Source organism: Pteropus medius, unplaced genomic scaffold, assembly GCF_902729225.1.
Source record: "Pteropus medius unplaced genomic scaffold, Ma_sr-lr_union100, whole genome shotgun sequence".
Lineage (NCBI taxonomy): Eukaryota > Metazoa > Chordata > Mammalia > Chiroptera > Pteropodidae > Pteropus > Pteropus medius.
This window is the reverse complement of record NW_024344253.1, coordinates 5,440,046-5,459,445: the sequence shown is the minus strand read 5'-3', so window position 1 is coordinate 5,459,445 and position 19,400 is coordinate 5,440,046. Positions and strand designations below refer to the sequence as shown.

Below are 19,400 nucleotides of genomic sequence, written 5' to 3'. Positions count from 1 at the left end.
TAGTATGTAATAATTAAAGTCTTAAAATATTTAAGTTATGTCATTTATTTAATAAGTTCATAGTGAAATTTTAACTTATAACATCAGAATAGAAAACCGAACCCTAAAATCTCAAAGATGTAAAATTTTATACATGAATCCATACATATGTATATGTGTGTGTATTTCTGTGCATATAGATGACTACACACAAAGTAAAAAGACTCAAAATTGCTTACAGCATTTGTAGATATTCTCCATGTTATGGAATCATAGGTGATATTTGCTTTCTTTCTTTCTGTGTTTCCAGAATTAAAAGAAAAAAAAATACGTATGCTTTCGTTAATTAAAAAAAAAATTAATCATATTTATTTTCCATAGGGAGAACAAGGTCTCCCAGGAGCTGCAGGCCAAGATGGGCCACCTGGTCCTCTGGTGAGTGGCATCTTTTCTGTTGTTTAAAAAGAGAGAATTCCAGGAACAAAATTGTTTATTAGTGGAATTCCTACAATTTTATCTTATAAATTGGCTTATATTTTGTACAATATTCAAGGAGTTTATTGCTCAAACCTAAAAAGAGGAAAACAATCCTAAGTGATAGGTTATTTGGAAAATATGTCTCTTGATCAAAAGATCTTTCTTCCTTTGGATGAAAAAAATATTTCCACTCTGAATAAAATGCCACTAATGGCCTAGCCAGTTCTTTTCCAAATGTGGACAGTTCCCCCAAACTCATGCAATTGCACTTAGTTTCCTGGCATTCCATTTAAAAGAATAACGTTGGCACAGGTGTACAGCGATTCCTTCACCAAACAAATTGTTCTCTTTATGAGTCACACAGGCTGTAAGATAACACATTAAACCCCCATTAGTGAAGAGAGGTATAGTTATTACAGCAACAAAGCTTCGTTACTACCATACAGTCCACGTGCAAACAACATCCTTGACAAACGCAATAAAGCATTCAGTTGACCAGTGTAGTGTTCATAGATGAAGTTTGTTGTAGGAGCCAAGGCTATCCTCACTACAAAATTTTGGCAGAAAGTGAGAATTCAAGTCTCATCTTCAAAATTCTTGCTTACTAGGTGACAGATTCTATTTTATGTTAGAGATATTTGAACTTTATTGTCCGAAAATAGTTATGTAGAAAGGTATTAACCCAAATAGCAAATGAAACACACACCAATATGCAAATGTGATACGTATTGGTTTAAATAGTTAAGTTCCTCCATATGGTAACTTAAATTTTACAAAAATACTGCTTATCATGAATATTTTCATTATCTCAGAGATATATACATACTCAGAAAGCCATCAAAACTGGGATTCACAATCAATTATTCAGGAGTAATTTTAGCCATTTCGTATAGTAAAAATGTTGCGAAAATTTCCTCTAACATACCAACTATTTCATAAGTGTTATTGAGATTATTTTTTTAACTTTCTCTGAAAAGTTAAAGATGACTTATTTTAGTAACTGGATAAAAGTTATCAAATTTTGAGTGACTTCAAGCAAGAGATTATCAAATCAGCACGTGACCCCATCAGCCCAGGAGCAGTGGCCCAGCTAAAACATGGTAGCTCCATGCCTGCACCACTATTTAGGGAATATTCTCCTTAAATATAGTAAACTCCTAACTGCAGAGACAGAGTTTGGAAAAAGAAAGTACTTTGCCTTAATGTCACTCTAAAATTTGCTAGAGACTTTTTTCTTGTTATTTCAGATTTTCCAATAAGTATTCTGACCTTTCTCCAGATGAAATAAAAAACATCGCACTGGAGATTTCCTTCGACTAACATTAAAAATAAAACCATCAGGCGTACCACCTGATTCCAGCTTGCAAAAGTGTATATTTCTGACTCTTAGGTAAACTTGAGTCTGCTGAGCGAGGAAGAGGCTGAACAACTCAAACCCTTTTAGGCAGAGTAAAATGAAAATCAGAATTGAGAAGCATTGGTGCCATTCCTTTCTCTGGCTGCTTGTTTTAAGTACATATTGTAGCTTTTTCATAGTGTCAAACAGTTTGATTATGATATCTAATTTTAATGAAAATAGCACTTGGTCTTCATGAGGTGGGGATGGGTAGAGAAATCATCTTCGGGATATCTTTTATGGCAATTTAACGATCTTTTGAACTCAACTAAGAGAGATTTATTTTAGTAGGCAATTAATTTTTGGTCACAGCAAGAACTAGTATATCATGCTTACTGGTTAAAGTTATTGACTCTCAAGCCACGCTCCCTTGTTTCAAAAACAAGCACTAACACTAGCTTCCTGGATGACTTTGGGACATTTATTCAACTTATTCAATTTTGTTAAGCTTTAGGTTTCTCGTCTGTAAAATGAGAAGATTAATAGCATCTATTATGGGATGTTATGAAGTTTAAATGGGATGTTATGAAGTTTAAATGAATTTATTTTATTTTTAAAGAGATTAGCATGTGTTTTAGTTTTAAGCTTTTATTTTGCTTTGTTTTATATTCTTTCATTTTAAAAATCTACTTGTTCCAGTATTCATCTTTGGACAAGTTTACGTTAGTATTATCATACATTTCTTTTCTTCGCATACTGGTAAATAATCTGATAGATTTATTTTTCAAACCATAAATGCCTGAATAAATGGTAGGATGGGTTACTGCATTGCAGTTTGATTTTTTTAATGCTATATTTAAACTATCTGTAAACAAGGTTGATCTATGTAGCATTCCATAATGATTAAGCAGGTTTAAACGACAAAGCATTTGCTTTGCACCAAATTAAATATTATTTCTCAATATTACATTCTGAATAAAGTATAGGATCTGCAGTTTATTTAAACTTTAATACATTACAGTTTTGAGATTTATATCAAAGCAAATATTCTGTAAAGCATAATACGGCGGGGGAAAATATTCGATTGTGTATTCTAGACACTTAAGAATGTATTATCCCTGTTTTCTTTTTCGCTTTATTACTTATGAATTATGTATTTCCCTAGGGTTTTTCAATTTACAATATCCTAAAGGGGGAATAAAAAATATGTGTACTTGGAATAACATTTTTAAATGCAGAGTTAATATTTTCGATATGTTCTAGATTCATAGGGTTTTTCATAGCTGCTATTAATATCATAACTTTACCAATTTCTGTTTCCAACTGATGAAAATGATAAGAACCTGATTTTGCTTGGCAAATTCCTCTTAGATATAGTTTGTAATTTCATATGAGATTAGTAGCTTAGAGGAATTAATAATCATTTCCTCTAACTCCTTCATGAATAACATTTATAGAAACGATTTAAAATTCATTAGAAACACAAATAATGTCTAGTATATTTCTCATTAAGCCTGAGCAATTAGAATTCCTAGTATTCCTTCTTTTTTTTTTGCCATTTTAGTGCCTACTATTAGAATACGATGAGAAAGCTGATTAATAACTGTCTGTAGCTTATCAAAAATGAATAATAATTAACATTTACATTAGACTTCACTGTTATGCAATGCTCTTTGTAGCCTTTTTTTTCTTTCATTATCACAATACTATGACACAGTTATTATTATTAGAATATTTTTATAAATAAAGCTCAGAGATAATAATAGATCTACGATTACCCAACTAATGAGTGGGAGACTCGAGACTGAATGAAGCGGTGATTAAAGTATTGATGCCTAGCAAGCAGCATCCTTATCAGTTTACCCACTTAAAGCCAAATTTCTATAAAGTATGTAACATTTCTGAAAGAGTTTGAATATAAAATGAGAAGTGAAGAAAGAAAACAATCTGGCCTCTTTAAATAGCTTTGTTTTTTTTTGTAACTGACATAGGTCAGTTTTAACCAGTATTCTTAAATGGTTTCTGCTAGTGGCTCAAGTATGTAGTTCTTTCATGCAATTACATTTTTATTAGAACTACTTTTTAATGTTTTTTTACTCTGTTCTAACGTAAAGTCTTTGGCATCTATCCTGATGGTGACATGACCTCAAGAAATTATTTGATTGTTTCCATTACTCACTTATATTCTTCTTTTTGAAATGTGCTATGGGACAATATTATTTTCCTAACTGATGATTCATCGGGCATATCAGATGAGCTCAGAAAAAAGTAGATGCAAAATGTATTCTCATAATTTTAAAATGATTAAAATAGTATGACTAAATAGGTATTGTTTTTATTTAAAAAAAAAATGAGATCCTTTATGCTGTTTTGATTTTGCATGTTGATTTAACTGGATTTAGGACCTAACTCTGCAGAGCCAAGTTTATCAAACCTTAATAAGTATCAAACCTGTGAAACAGATGGCTAATGTCTCACTCCAGAATTTCAGATTCAGTTGTTCTGGATGAGGCCTAAGAATTTGCTTTACTAATAAATTCACAGATAATGCTTATGCTGCTGGTGTGAAGACCACACTTTGAGATCCACTAGACAGGGTATTAGTAAATTAGATAAAGTCTAGGGTTAAAACCCAGCCTTAGAATATATCTGAAAGTAAACTTGGTAATTTCTTTTCATTTCCTTTTTATCTGTCAGTAATTTAACAAAGTACATGACTATTTTTATACAAACGAAAATCTAAACTGATTAACATAAATTTATATCTGAGGATTAATAATTTTCTCCTTTTTAGAAGAACACTACTAGATGTGTTCACATTTAAAATTGTACATACTTTCTATGAAAATAATTTTTACCTGAAGTTAATAGAAAGATGTAGGAATATTGTCCACTTTTATATCAATACTTAGAGAATTTCAAATTCGTTCATGAATTGAAACAGATGTAAATATATCTAACAATAGCCCTAGATACAATGGTCACACAGGACTAACTTATATTAACACTATTCTTACTTCTCCCTGTTGTTCAAGAATTCATTTTGAGGAACAGACTTGAGAATGGAATGGAAAGAGCTCATCTACTCAATCTCACAGTAATCTCATGAAATAGAAATTGTAATCCTCCCTGTTTATAGATGAGAAAACAGAAGCTCTTTTGGTTAGCTAATTTAATTGCTAATAAGAGAGACTGACTTCTATTTTAAGTTTATCTTATTCTGAACCCATACTTTTCATATTGCATCATGTTTCTTAACACTTTAAATTCACAAAAATGATGGCCTGGGACTTAATGTAGTCTTTTATACTGAAGACTCAAAGTATCTAGATAGATTGGGGAAAATATTGCTCATGGTAGCAATGTTGAAGATATGATAGGAAAGACTCATGATTACATAGCTTGGTAAAAGTTAAAACAATTCCTTTCTAAGTGACATATTAAAATTATTATTGAAATTATAATTCAAATAATTCAACACCATTTAAAGAACTCAAATTCATTGAGAAACTATATGAATATTTTGTCTTTGTTTGTTGATGCCTCACTTTTTGTAGGCAGTAGTGACCTTTATTTTGTAGCATTATCTTGGCCCTGTTTCATCAACCACTTCCTTACAAACCATCTTTTAGTGTCAGTCACACTTCATCTGACAGAATCTGTTGCCTGCATAGTTTCACTTGTAATTTCAGAAGAAGTATCTTATTTTGCATTGCCTTCAATTTAGTGTAAACAGATTTTAATGTAAAAATGTTTGTTAGAAAATCATCAACATGAATATTTCCATGGGCAGGGATCAAGACTAAGAAAGTCATGCCGCAATTTTCATAAAAATATAATTTAGCATAAATGAATAAATGTTTTACTCTTGGACTATAAAAAAGGTTAAATTATTAAAATAGAGATAGGATCATATGAAAAAAGTAAATTCCTTATTAAATTTACAAATCTTTTAGATCAGAGATTTAGCTTAGGAGTTACAGCTAAAACTACTATCCTGGAAGTTTACTTAGGAGAAGCGGTTATCAAACTTCCGTCGACTATCAGAAGTGTATTGACTTTTTTTTTTTAATGTTACTGGAAATATCGTAACCTTTGACTTTGAGTTTAGCACTGAAATATGTGATTGAGTGGATATATAATTTGGTAACACCTGCAATTAGTGCATTTAAAAATTGATCCTTCTCAACTGAAAAACCATATAAACAATGTTCTATTTCTGACTTTATATTTATTTAATCAAAATTATCATTATTATATTTTCTTATTATGGTTAAATATCAAACCACGGAGTTTTAAACGCACAAAATTATTTAGAATCCTGAAACATAAACACTGACCACCGTTATTTTTTAAGTTTCTTGTGTTACCAAAACCAAACTTGCCCTGTGTATAGTAATATGATTCTGTAATTCATACCTATGTTATTTATGTTTATTATTTCTCATCATTTAGGGACCTCCTGGATTACCAGGTCTCAAGGGTGACCCCGGCTCCAAGGGTGAGAAGGTGAGAAAAAAAGATCGTGTTATTACAATTTTGATATTTTAATAGCAGAGGAAATAATTTTGCAGATTGAGATCACTTGGAAGGAAATTTCAAAGAATATCTTCACCGTTTTAACCAAGGAAAAGCTGTCAATCCTTAGCTTCTCAGATAAATTTAGAGAAGAGAAAATATACAAAGTAATAGTGAAAATGTACCAGAGTCATAGTTTCTCAATGTCTCCCTGTAGGAACTTTATAGAGAAAACATATGTCTACACTACAATAACTATTCAGAAAATAAACAGAGGGAATGACAAAATGCCTATTTTTTATAAAAAGTGCTTTTAAACATGAAAATAAAAAAATTAAACTAGATTATCTTTCAAATAGTAATTTGATTTCCCACAATGTATGTAAAGTTGCATCAAATGATTAAAGAAAATAAGCCTGTTTAGAATGGCATCAATATTTTTTGGATTATTTTTAAGCCTCCAAATGTCTCTTAAAACTGCAAGGTCTCTGAAGGATAGAAATTATTTAATATAAAATAGAGTGCTTATCGAAACAATGAATTTTTAGTTGTTTATTTCACTAATATTACAAATGGTCATTACTGATCTTTTAGTTGAGGGAATTCTCTTTGAATAAATGAAACACTGAAGACGATATTTTTAACTTTTATTTTTATTTATTTCATAATATTCCCAACCTTTAGTAAAGGTCTTATTTAATGTAAGCAATAAATGATCCTGTTGGATCAGGGGTCCCCGACCTCCAGGGCCATGGACCGGTATTGGTCTGCGGCCTGTTGGGAACTGGGCTGCACAGCAGGAGGTGGGAGATGGAGGGAGCAAAGCTTCATCTGTATCTGCAGCTGCTCCCCAGCACTAGCATCACCACCTCAGCTCCACCTCAGATCATCAGGCATTAGGTTCTCATAGGAGCATCGCTCCTTGGTGTCAAAAAGGTTGGGGAGCGCTGTTTAGCTGTTGAGAAAGAGGTTCTTAATCCTATATTCTATTCAGAAAGGTTAAAGATTTTATCTAAATTTTTTACTTTTATGTTTTATAAACTTAATATGCAATTTTTGACTGTCATTTAATATACGGTTGAAATTTACATATTGTTAAATTTTTTTCTCTCTGCTTTCCAAAGGGACATCCAGGTTTAATAGGCCTGATTGGTCCTCCAGGAGAACAAGGTGAGAAGGGTGACCGAGGACTCCCTGGAACTCAAGGAACTCCAGGAGCAAAGGGCGACGGGGTGAGCAAAGATATATTTTCCTACTCCTTCTCAACTATACACACACAGACATGTGCACACACTCCTTTAAATTTCACCAAGAAAGTGATTTAGAGTGTCTTTATTCTAATCTCCTTAAGTCAATGGTGTTTTCAAAAAGAAATTTATATAACCTGAGACTAAATAAATTAAAAATATATGACTTGAGTTAGAATCAAAAAAAATCACAATTCAGTAGTTAATTACACAAACATTTATTGAATTTCTAACAATACAAATCTTTATGCTGAAGGCTGCAGGAATATAAATATATAGAGATATTGAAGCAAAATGGAAAAAAATAGTCGTAGGTTATTCTCAGGTATTTTTGCATTCTCTAAATCTGCAATGTTTGTTGTTACTAAAAACATGAAAATGGAACAGCTGAGGAAGCCTCTTTAATTTGGACGATTTTCTCCATAGGGAATTCCAGGTCCTGCTGGTCCCATAGGTCCACCTGGCCCTCCAGGCTTACCGGTACGTACTGGAAAAAAATTATTCTACAAAGTAAGCTTATAAATATACCAAAGAGACACGAATTCTCCATATTTTAATCTTTGATTTGATTTGCATTTTCTAGGGTCCTCAAGGTCCAAAAGGCACTAAAGGCTCTGCTGTAAGTATCTTTCCCGTTGGCGTTTTGATTTTTCAGGGAAGTCTACTCAAATGCCTTGTTCTCTATTTATCTTCTTCCTTTTTTCTTTTTAACAGGGACCTGCTGGCCAGAAGGGTGACAGTGGCCTTCCAGGGCCTCCTGGGCCTCCGGTAGGTACATGGCATCAGGTCCTGGCAGTTAGCACCCTGAGACTGCCAGTGAGTTCTCTGAAGTCATAAGAAAGATGAAAAGATGCATTCTGTCAAAGTGCTGATTTTCCAGGAAATAGCAACTACATTAATTAAGTACTCAGGTCTACATGCCGAGACTTGTCTTTTAATTGGTTTCATTCTTTGAATATAATACCTTAATTATATCTTGTTTCTATTAGTTTTTGAAGAAACTATATTTTGTATGTCACATTTTCTTGAAAGCAACTGATTGTATGCCACAAAGCTACATTTTTATCTGACACTAGGAATAAAGAAAAAAGTTCAGAGGCTTGGCATTTTATAACTACTGCATATAATGATAATAAAAGTAATAATAACTACACTCCTAATATGGACATTTTCCAGGCTTCACACATCTATTAAATTATAGATCCATGTGGAAAAACTTTAGTTTTCTGTCCTGAGCTTGTTTCTAAACTATATGAGTGTTAATGTGCCAGGGCTGCCATAACAAAGTGCCACAAACTAGGTGGCTTAAATAACAGAAATTTATTGGCTAACAGTTCTAGAGGCTGAAAGTCATAGATCAAAGTGTTGGCAGCCTTGATTCCTTCTGAGGGCTGGGGATTGGGGTGGGGAAGATCTGTTTGAGACCTCCGTCCTTAGCTTGCAGATGGCTGTCTTCTTATGTCTCTTCACGTCATCTTTTGTCTATGCAAGTCTCTATGCCCAAATCTTCCCTTTTTATAAGGATACCTAAGTCATACTGGAATAGGGCCCATGCTAATGCCCTCTTATCTTGTTAACTAAGTATCTCTACAGGGACCCCATTTCAAATAAGGGACTATTCTGAGGTACCAGGGCTTTGGACTTCTACATATGAAGTTTTGTGGGACACAGTTCAGCCCATAACAATACGGATTAACTATTTAGTGTAGTTCCACTCTTATACATATGTAAATTCAAGTCCAGTTGCATTTCTTTTATTTGTCGATTTGTAAAGATTTAAGTTATATATATTTGAAATAAGCTAATGTATATTTTTAAAAGTTTAATGTATCATAATATAACTCATTATCAAGCATAGTGGACAACTCATTAGATAACACGAGAACCTTAAAATGGTATTATAATCTTCAGAGACCCAAATCTAGTTGTAATGATAAGGCATGTATATGAGAACTAATTAGTACATAGGAAAGCAATGCATTTAACATATGTCCACACAAATCTGTACTACATTTCTTGTACAGAAAAAGGTCCAGAAATCATGATTTGTGTGCTTACCTCAATATATCCACTAGACTTTTTAAAAGAACTTACAAATTTTATAATATAGAATATATATAGTAACAATTACAGAAAACAGTGAAAAAAGAGAAAACATTGAAAAGCTGTAACGATAATTTATGACATAACTGGTAATAAGATACGCAGAATATTTACCTTAGGAAACAATCACATGTACATCATCTCTTTTACAGGGTCCACCTGGTGAAGTCATTCAGCCTTTACCAATTTTGTCACCTAAAAAAACAAGAAGACATACTGAAAGTATGCAGGCAGATGCAGGTGATAATATTCTTGATTACTCAGATGGAATGGAGGAAATATTTGGTTCCCTCAATTCCCTGAAACAAGACATCGAGCATATGAAGTTTCCAATGGGTACTCAGACCAACCCAGCCAGAACTTGCAAAGATCTACAACTCAGCCATCCTGACTTCCCAGATGGTATGTTAATAATACAAGACAAAGCAAACATACTGAGCCTCTAAGTTACTGAGGTGCATTGTCAGCTCATTACTTCTAGTTAAATGTTTAATATAGTCTCCAAATAAAACTAAAGTAAATGATTAGTAATTCCAATCTCATAGATAAAAAACATCATTTACACAGCATAATGCAAGATCTGCTTTGGGAAATCTGTGTCTGTTAGATAAAGTTCCATTAAATTATAACGAGATCATTTTTGGATGATTAGAGATAACAAAAATGCATTTTGCCTTGTAATAACTATCATAGAATGGGTTTTATGTGTGTACACATGTATGTATTACTATATGATTATTTCATATATCTAAACTTACTTTACATTAAGAGCAGTAAAATTAACAAAATCAAATACCATAACCGAATCATATTTGACCTATCAATTTAGCAATGATTTGGTGAATAGAATATTTAAGAATTAGGATAGCTTGGAGTAAAAACTTATTTCGTTGATCCACAAATAAGCAGGATGACTGTGAACAATTTATTTGTAACAATATTTGAGATAATTTATCGTACTTACTGCTTGACAAAACCTTTACATATCCATTCTAAAGAAACAGTTTCTGGTATCCGAAATTAGCTGACTAAATTCACACATTTACCAAACTAACAAGAGATAGACCTTTTAAATCTCTCACTTCATATGGAAATACCTTGCCATTCTTTTTATTCTCAGAACAATATTAATTTTTACTATCAATCATCCAATTAATGTTGTAACTGAGATCTAAATATTTCAGTACAGATAGAAAGTTTTAATGCGATTCAGAAACTGCTATTAGCATGATGGAAGAATGTTATGAAATCCTGCTATTTTAATCAAGCCTGTTAAAGTGAAAACACAGGTAGTTATTAATGATTCTACACATACTGATAGCACAGGTCTTCATATTTATAATATGTTTATTTGAGAAGGATATGTTTAGTTCAATATTAATTCAGTGATTTACTTCTGATCTAACTAAAGTAATCATATACATTTGAAAATCAAATGAAAATGATGACAGCATGACAATATATGGTTGATTAGAACCTGAGCAGTCAAGAAAAATTTTTGTAAATTCTGGGAATGGAAAGTTCATTGTGAACTATAATTCCTTGTGGTTTCCATATAATAACTAATTTATTCTTTAATGTGTTTATTATTATATTTATGTATTTATTTAGCAGTGTCAGGCACTGTTCTTCATGCAGGGATTCACAGAGAAGCAGAAAGAACAATGCCCACAAGCTAATATTATCTAACAATGGAGATGGGAAAACCCTAAGTATTAATAATAGCATATTATGACAGATACTATGAAAAATATGGGTATTTAGATAACTAAAAGACAAATACACTTTGAATGAATAGAATGTTAATATTTGAGGAGGTGACATTTAAGCCAAAACCTTAAAGAGATTGCTGGTCATACAAAGGTTCTTAGGGGTATTGCCAGCAGAGGATATGGGAGATTTGAAAGGCTTTGAAGAAGACAAGATTGTGGTGTCTTCAAGAACACGAAAGAAGGTCTCTATGGCTGAACAATAGTGAGCAAAGTAGAAAATGACTTGAAGTAATTTGGAAGGAAACAAGATGGAATCAAAGGTGACTGGTTAAGAAGCTTTGGACTAATGTAGGCAAGAGATTACGGTGGCCCGATTTAGAGATGTAACAGTAGAAAAAAGAGATAAATACGTTAGATATTAATTGAACACAGTATCTATAATATACTGAATTTATTGAATAAAGCTAGCTTAGCAATTAAGCTATTAATGTTATTTGAAAAAAAATACTTAATGGCAATGTTAACTGAAAAAAATGAAAATAATGCTTAACACATAATTCAGAATTATGTATTCCTAAAAGTCATAAAAATATCAAAGATTAAGAATGGTTATTCTGGTTGTTAAAATCTTGGATTCTTTTTATTTCTTATATTTTTTTCCTGAGTTCACTTACTACAAGAAAAAGTTTCTGCTATAAAGTAATGTAAACGTATGATCCTTGTGGCTAAGTAGATACTATCACCTCTATTGTTACACATCTCCTCTATTGTTATTATTCTCAGATGATTTAAGCAGTAAATAATACATGTGGAACATAAGGTTCAGTACATCCGATTCTAATGTGCATGCAATTCATTACACATAAATAGATAGAATGTTAATATTTGAGGAGGTGACATTGAAAATGAACCCTAAAAGTAATAAGCGCACTAAAGACAAAAAATGGTGTTCTAGACAGTGTCTGGGGGCCTTTGCATGGCTTTGAGGTGGACAAGACAAAGGGTCACTTCAACTATTCAAACATATACCCCAACATGACCAAAAGCAGGAAAGAAATTTCTGTAGAAAACAACCTATGAATATTTATTTTATTTTATTTCTCTTTTTAATAAAATTTGATATATAATGCATTCGATTTTTGATATAAATGCTTTTTGTCTATGATATATATATATTTTTTCCTGCTTCTAGGTGAATATTGGATTGATCCGAACCAAGGTTGCTCAGGAGATTCCTTCAAAGTTTATTGTAATTTCACGTCTGGTGGTGAGACATGCATTTATCCAGACAAAAAATCTGAGGGAGTAAGTACCAATCTGTTTGGTGGTGACTGTTGACAGTTCCTGCCATGTTTTTGCAATATTGAACTAAACAGGAAAATTATACTGTCATATTTTCATTTATCTGCTTTTCTTACAAGGTAATTAGAGCATTTCATTTGCATAAACATGAATAAGGCACCAAAGTGATGTACAGAGTTAACAAATACTTCTCTTCTTTATTTTTTGCCCAGATGTATTCTTTTTGCACCTGCTTGCTCTCTAAAATTCTATGACTTTCCATGACACAGCACAGCTCATTCTCAAATTTTAGTGCGTGTATAATATTCTTCATTTCAATTACCACATGATAGAACTCACAGCTGTATATTATGCTGAAAATATACAATTTTATAAAGAATTAATTTTTTACATAAGAGTATTCTTTACACTTGTGTACTTTTTAAATGCTTCGTCTCTTCAAACACGTTTCTTGATTTTCACCTAGCTGTTTCAATATGTTTGAGTTCTATCTTTAAAGCTGAAGGCAAATTATTAACATAAGGAAAGATTTTTCACTAGCATGATTATATTCTGCAAACATTGCATAGAAGGGAAATTTTGCTTTTATTTGTATTCCTTAAATAAATCACATTCTTTTTAACAAATGATGTGAGCATACAGAGACACAAGTAGCTTTATGTGTGGCTAATCTCTTTAGGAGAGAAGTTAAGTTTGTAAGTAAAGGGTGGGAAGTGAGGGTGGAGACAAAGAACCTTCCAGCCACATTCGGCCTGGGGCAAAGCACAATAAAATGCCTCTAGCCCCCAGAAACAAGTGGAGAAATGGAAAATGCCTCTTACACTGATTACACAAATTCCCTATAGTGAGGCCTTATGTATCCTTATATTTTGCTGATCTTTGCAAAGCAAAACAATAAATGCAGATCTGTAAAGGATTTTTAAACATTCTTCCCAGCAGGGAATGATTAGCCTTGCTTTCTACCAGTGACTTTTTCATAGCATCCTGTCCTTAGTTGAAGCTGGATACTTTCAGGACCCCTCCCTTGGCTGATAGTACCGGCCTTGATGGCTGATGCCAGCTGGTGTTGCGAGGGTTTTGTTTCAAGGGGTTACCTAAGCGTCCCACCAATGTCCTCTACAGCCCTTAGAAGGCCTTTGCCAGATTATTTCCCCTACTTTTCTTTTTTTTTTTTTTTTTTTTTTTTTTTTGAGCAATCAAAGAAAACAGGAAGAAAATGACTCAGTCTTTACTAAATGAGAAATCACAGTATACTCCAATTATGCTCTTTATCTCATTTTGTGTAATTCAGGGTAGACCATTTGAAAAGCTTTTTAGCATCTTAGTCTTACTGAAAATTACTGAGATATACATAAACAGTACTGTTCATAATTTTTACCTACTTTTTAATTTTTTTCTCCTTTGTAACAGGTAAGAATTTCATCATGGCCAAAAGAGAAACCAGGAAGCTGGTTTAGCGAATTTAAGAGAGGAAAACTGGTATGTTATTACCTCAACATGAAATGGTTTATCTTGAGCTTCATAAATGAAGCACAAGTTATATATCTCTAGATCCTGACTATGAAAGTCAAATTATACTAAGCAGGATTCCATATGTTCTTTACTTTGCTCTACCTGTATCTCTTAGACCAGTGTGGTATTTTAGAGAAGTTTAAAATTTCTGTATCAAAATAAATGGAAACATACTAAGTTTACTAAAATAATATGATCAAATAAAGTATGCTTCTCATTAAGTACCTGAGATAGACATCATAAAAATGGATTGTGTTAGAAAACTCAAGTATAGAGAATATAATATCTATTTAGTATCTCTGATTCTATTTAGTTTTCTTTCTGCTTGAAAACTAATTTATTCTGTTTTCAATTTTGATAAGAACTTTTGGAATGTGATTTTTTTCTTGATTGTTACATTTGGAAATAAAATAAACAGACTTGACTCTCTATTTGTATTATAGCACAAGTTTACTTAGATATTTTCATATAATTATCAGTTCACTGTTAATTTTCTAGAGAGATTTTAAGATTAGATGCCAAAACTAAATTTGTATTTAAAAGCTGTTTAAATATATATATGTATGTACGTATACACACATACATACATATATATGTGTGTGTTTAAAATATTAATTAGAATATATTCAAATTAAAGTTTCTCACTTATTCAGACAAATATTCAATTAATATTTTTAAAAAGCTATTATTTTCCATTGATGATAATTATATAATTATTATTCTATATAAATATACACATTAACTTTTAGTGTTCTCCAATTGACATAATTCTCTAGTTCAGTCTTCAAGTTACATATTAAATGTCCATGTTACATTCTTATCTGTAATAAGTTAAAAATACATACACAGAACTGTTTGTGTGGTTGTATTTTTTTATTGTTTTGTTTTGCTTTCCTTAGAGTGCATTTCCCAAATAGCTTTTTCTCCCTTCCAGCCTCACAAAAGTTTTCATCTTCTGACAGTTAATCAGTAAGGATTAAGTAAAAATCAACAATAAGGAGGAAAGTCATAGATAACTCCCTTTCCATTGACTTAATCTATAATCTGGATGAATTTCTTAAAGTTTTAAAAATCTAAGTTTATATATTCCAGATATGCCAATTATACCTCACAAAACAATTCATGAATTTGATTTAAAAAAAGACAGTTTTTAATAATTTGCAATCGAGACTATTTTCCTGCTCTAAATAGAAAGTAAATGTTCCCTGACTCAACACATATGCACTCACATCGTCTTAGGCGTTATGCTTGGTGCTGAAGGTAAAATGATGAATAAGTACTTCATCTAAGAATGGACAGACAGGCAGGTCTATGCTGAAAACCAGAAGACCAAAATTCCTCAGAAGACTATGGCCCCAAAATGAAAAATGCAGGAAACTGTTTAAATATTTGGATCAAGAAGATATACTATAAAGTGTTTAAGCACTGAGTGAAATAAAACGACATGAAAATAGTTAACTTTTACATTGCACTGAGATTCCTGTTTTCATTGTTTCACTATTTTATCACTCTATTATTTTAAAAGACACACTTATAATGAAAGATTTCCTGGAAATCGAAACAATTTTTTTTTTTTTTGCAATTTTTACTGATTAGGAAACTGAAGATTAGAAATAAAGTGATGTTTTCAAAGATAAGTAGTGCTTACATTCACTCAGGTTTAGATGCAATCCTGATTTCATAAAATCCTGTCTCTGGGTCTTCTGACGCTCAATGTACACTTTCTTCCATTAAATAAAAATGGGTCTGTTGATTCATCCACATGCTTCTGGAATCAGTTTACTGTCGACAGTGATTTTATTATTTTATAACATAAAAGAAGAGAAGAGTCTTTATGTGTCTTTTTATTCTTTTATTCCCAGCTTTCATATTTAGATGTTGAAGGCAATTCCATTAATATGGTGCAAATGACATTCCTGAAACTGCTGACTGCCTCTGCTCGGCAAAATTTCACCTATCACTGTCATCAGTCAGCAGCCTGGTACGATATGTCATCAGGGAGCTATGACAAAGCACTTCGGTTCCTGGGATCAAATGATGAGGAGATGTCCTATGACAACAACCCTTACATCAAAGCACTGTACGATGGCTGTGAGGTGAGGATAATTTCTATTTGCCTTATTTCACAAAGGAGAGAGGCAGCATGTAACCATCAGTTTGGCCTTAAGTCATATTTCTTTTATGAAATGGATATCAGTTAAGATTTGATGCTTAACACTGACATATTAAAATACAGTATATTAGAAACCACTAATATTCACACACACACACACGCACACACACACGCACACACACAGACAGGAATTCTGAAACATACAGATAGACACATTTTTAAAGCCATAACATAAGGTAATCTTGGAGCATGTTTTATTTTTGTGGAATTATTCTTGATATTTGAATATTATTACAGCTAGTTATTCTTGAAATTTAAAAAAAAAACTTAATTTTTTAAAATTTCATTTGCTTCCTTAATCCATGATTCTAGAATGACAGATAAAGGAATTATCAATTATTTATACCATAGATAAGGGATTTGTTGATTGGTACTATGTGAAACTAGTTTAGATAATCTACTATCATTTTTGTTATTTTTATCCTCTGGAACTGTCTTTTTCATGCATATGGGAATTCCGTGCAAGGCAATGACCCATAGAGCACCCTAAAAAGCTCATTGTTTTAGCTGATGAATGAAGAGAAGTCACAATTACAAATAAACAGGCCTGTGCCTTCAACAGAGTGAATAGAAGACACACAGGGCAAAGAATAGAAAATAAAGTGAATGAAAAGAAGCAAGTACTTTGGATTTCTCAAAAGCAATGTATTGATAATTATTTATGAAATTAATATATACGAGCAGAAGTGCTTTGACTTGACTTCTTACATTATAATGGCTATATTGTATTCAATTTTTAAAGAAAATTTGGCTATTTATGTCTTAATTATGATTATAACGGTAAGGCTATATTATTTATGTGGGGGTGTGACCCAATACCAACATCCATTTTCATATTTAACGGTATTTATCAATTCAATAAGATTCTCTTCAGTTATGCAATATATTAGAGTATTATAGTTCGGTAATTGCAGCTAAATATTAAACGTAGTTGTCAACATTCAAAATTTAAAGCTACATGTGACATCAGTGATAACGAGAGTTAACTACTATATTGATAATGGCACATTTGTTTTTTCTTACCTTCTTATCACCATTCAGAGGCTTAAAAAATAACATACATGTTAAAAATATAAAATGATTGCATAACATTTTTATTTCTGCTTAACTTTACAGTCCAGAAAAGGCTATGAAAAGACTGTGATTGAAATCAATACACCAAAAATTGATCAAGTACCTATCGTTGATGTAATGATTAATGACTTTGGTGATCAGAATCAGAAGTTTGGATTTGAAGTTGGTCCTGTTTGTTTTCTTGGCTAAGATTAGGACAAAGAACATATGAAATCGACAGAAAATATACCTTGGTGCCACCAACCCATTTTATGCCACATGCAAGTTTTGAATAAGGATGGTACAGAAAACATATGTATGTACCAGTTAGGAAATATTGATGCCCTTGTGGGGGCAGAATCACATGAGAAAAGATTTGAAAATGATTAAAAAAAAAAAAAAAGAGAGAGATAGTGTGGCTGAGATGGAAACAGGCCTTATTCTTGATTCCCAATTTTCATCTCTCCTTTATCCTATTTGGATTTCTTTGGTGCTGTAGGGAAAAAAAGAGAAAAATATATATTCATAAAAGATATGGTGCTCATTTCCATCCATGAAGGATGTGCTAAAACAGTGTGTTTAATAAATTGTAATTATTATATGTACAGTTCTATACTGTTATCTATGTGTCCGTTTCCAAAACTTGCACGTGCCTTTGAATTCCATCTGATTCTAATTTTATGACAATTGCAGAACTATGATGGCAATAAATATATGTATTATGAAAAAATAAAGTTGTAATTTCTGATGACTCTAATTCCCTTTCTTTGATTAATAATAAAATGCCTTTGTATATATTGATGTTGAAGAGTTCAATTATTCGATGTCACAAACAAATTTCTCAGAGGGCAAAAACCTGGAAGATTTTTTGAAGCACACTCCGATCAACTCTTCTCTGCTGAGAGTAACTTTGATGAATTTCAGCCAAAAATTTGCATTTTTGATGCTTTCTTCAGTGCCATACCTCAACCTTTTTCTTTTCAGAGTACAGGATTTCACAGGATGCTTGTATATATGGAAAATAAGCAAGTTAATATTTTTGGACAGGAAAATGTGTATGAAAAGCTATTTTAACAATGGATGCCTCCATCAAGCAAACAGACAGATGTACAATTTTTTACTACCTTATCTCATCTCTTTGTTTTCAGTGTGCTTCAATCATGCAGGTTAATATTAAAAGTTGGAAACTAAGCAATTATTTATGAATATGTTCAATGTTATACTTTTTAATCAATTTCTTGAATTTGATTCTAAGTTGCATATTATAAGTCTCCAAAATTTATGCTACCTGCAGCTGCCCAACAGATATTATTTCTTTTCTTTCAGGATAATATCATACATTATTTGACCTACCTAATTGCTAAATAACGTATGGGTGGACTGTTACTAAGAGAGCTTATTTTAAAATTATACTTTTTAAAAACAATCGTAACTTTTTTTCCCCTACTAAGGTATTTCCTTTCAGGTAGTTTGAAATAGCAGTAAAATTTAAAAATTACAAATTGAACTCTGTATCTATTTTAAGTAATATATGTAAGACTTGAAAATAAATGTTTTATTTCTTATATGAAGTGTTAAATTAATTGATACCAGATTTCACTGGAACATTTTCAACTGATAATTTATCACAAAAGAGCATACCTGTAATATTGAAATTAAAACGTGAACATTTGTCATTCAGAAATTCTTTTATTTTTGAAATCAAGTTTGTAAATGTCCTTTCAAGAAGGGAGATATGAATCGTATAAATAAACTAAAGTCTTGTCTACCTGGATTGGTCATTCTCTTTCTTAAACAGGGTTCAAATTACTCTACTGCAGAAAAGACTTTCAATTCTGTTTCTTGACCATCCAGATTAGAATAGTTTTACATTTTTGAAAAGGAATATTATCCTTCTAAGTTGCTTAAATTCTCGACATGTCTAAAATAAATCACCACATGTTAATATGCTATTTACAAAATAAAAATAGGTTATATTTAAAGTTTCA

At 31.8% G+C, this 19,400-nt stretch overlaps 1 protein-coding gene across 1 annotated transcript in view; it reads left to right on the top strand.

Annotated features, from left to right (window-relative positions):
• The window catches only part of COL11A1 (collagen type XI alpha 1 chain), a 169,884-nt gene extending 150,704 nt beyond the window's left edge, over window positions 1-19,180 (top strand). The window contains exons 57-67 of the mRNA XM_039869598.1: window positions 361-414; window positions 6,248-6,301; window positions 7,435-7,542; window positions 7,984-8,037; window positions 8,141-8,176; window positions 8,272-8,325; window positions 9,813-10,062; window positions 12,565-12,677; window positions 14,085-14,153; window positions 16,049-16,282; window positions 17,476-19,180. Coding sequence (XP_039725532.1) covers window positions 361-414; window positions 6,248-6,301; window positions 7,435-7,542; window positions 7,984-8,037; window positions 8,141-8,176; window positions 8,272-8,325; window positions 9,813-10,062; window positions 12,565-12,677; window positions 14,085-14,153; window positions 16,049-16,282; window positions 17,476-17,622 — 1,173 coding nt within the window. The 3' untranslated portion in view covers window positions 17,623-19,180. The remainder of the gene's footprint in view (window positions 1-360; window positions 415-6,247; window positions 6,302-7,434; window positions 7,543-7,983; window positions 8,038-8,140; window positions 8,177-8,271; window positions 8,326-9,812; window positions 10,063-12,564; window positions 12,678-14,084; window positions 14,154-16,048; window positions 16,283-17,475) is intronic.
• Window positions 19,181-19,400: the final 220 nt, after the last annotated feature.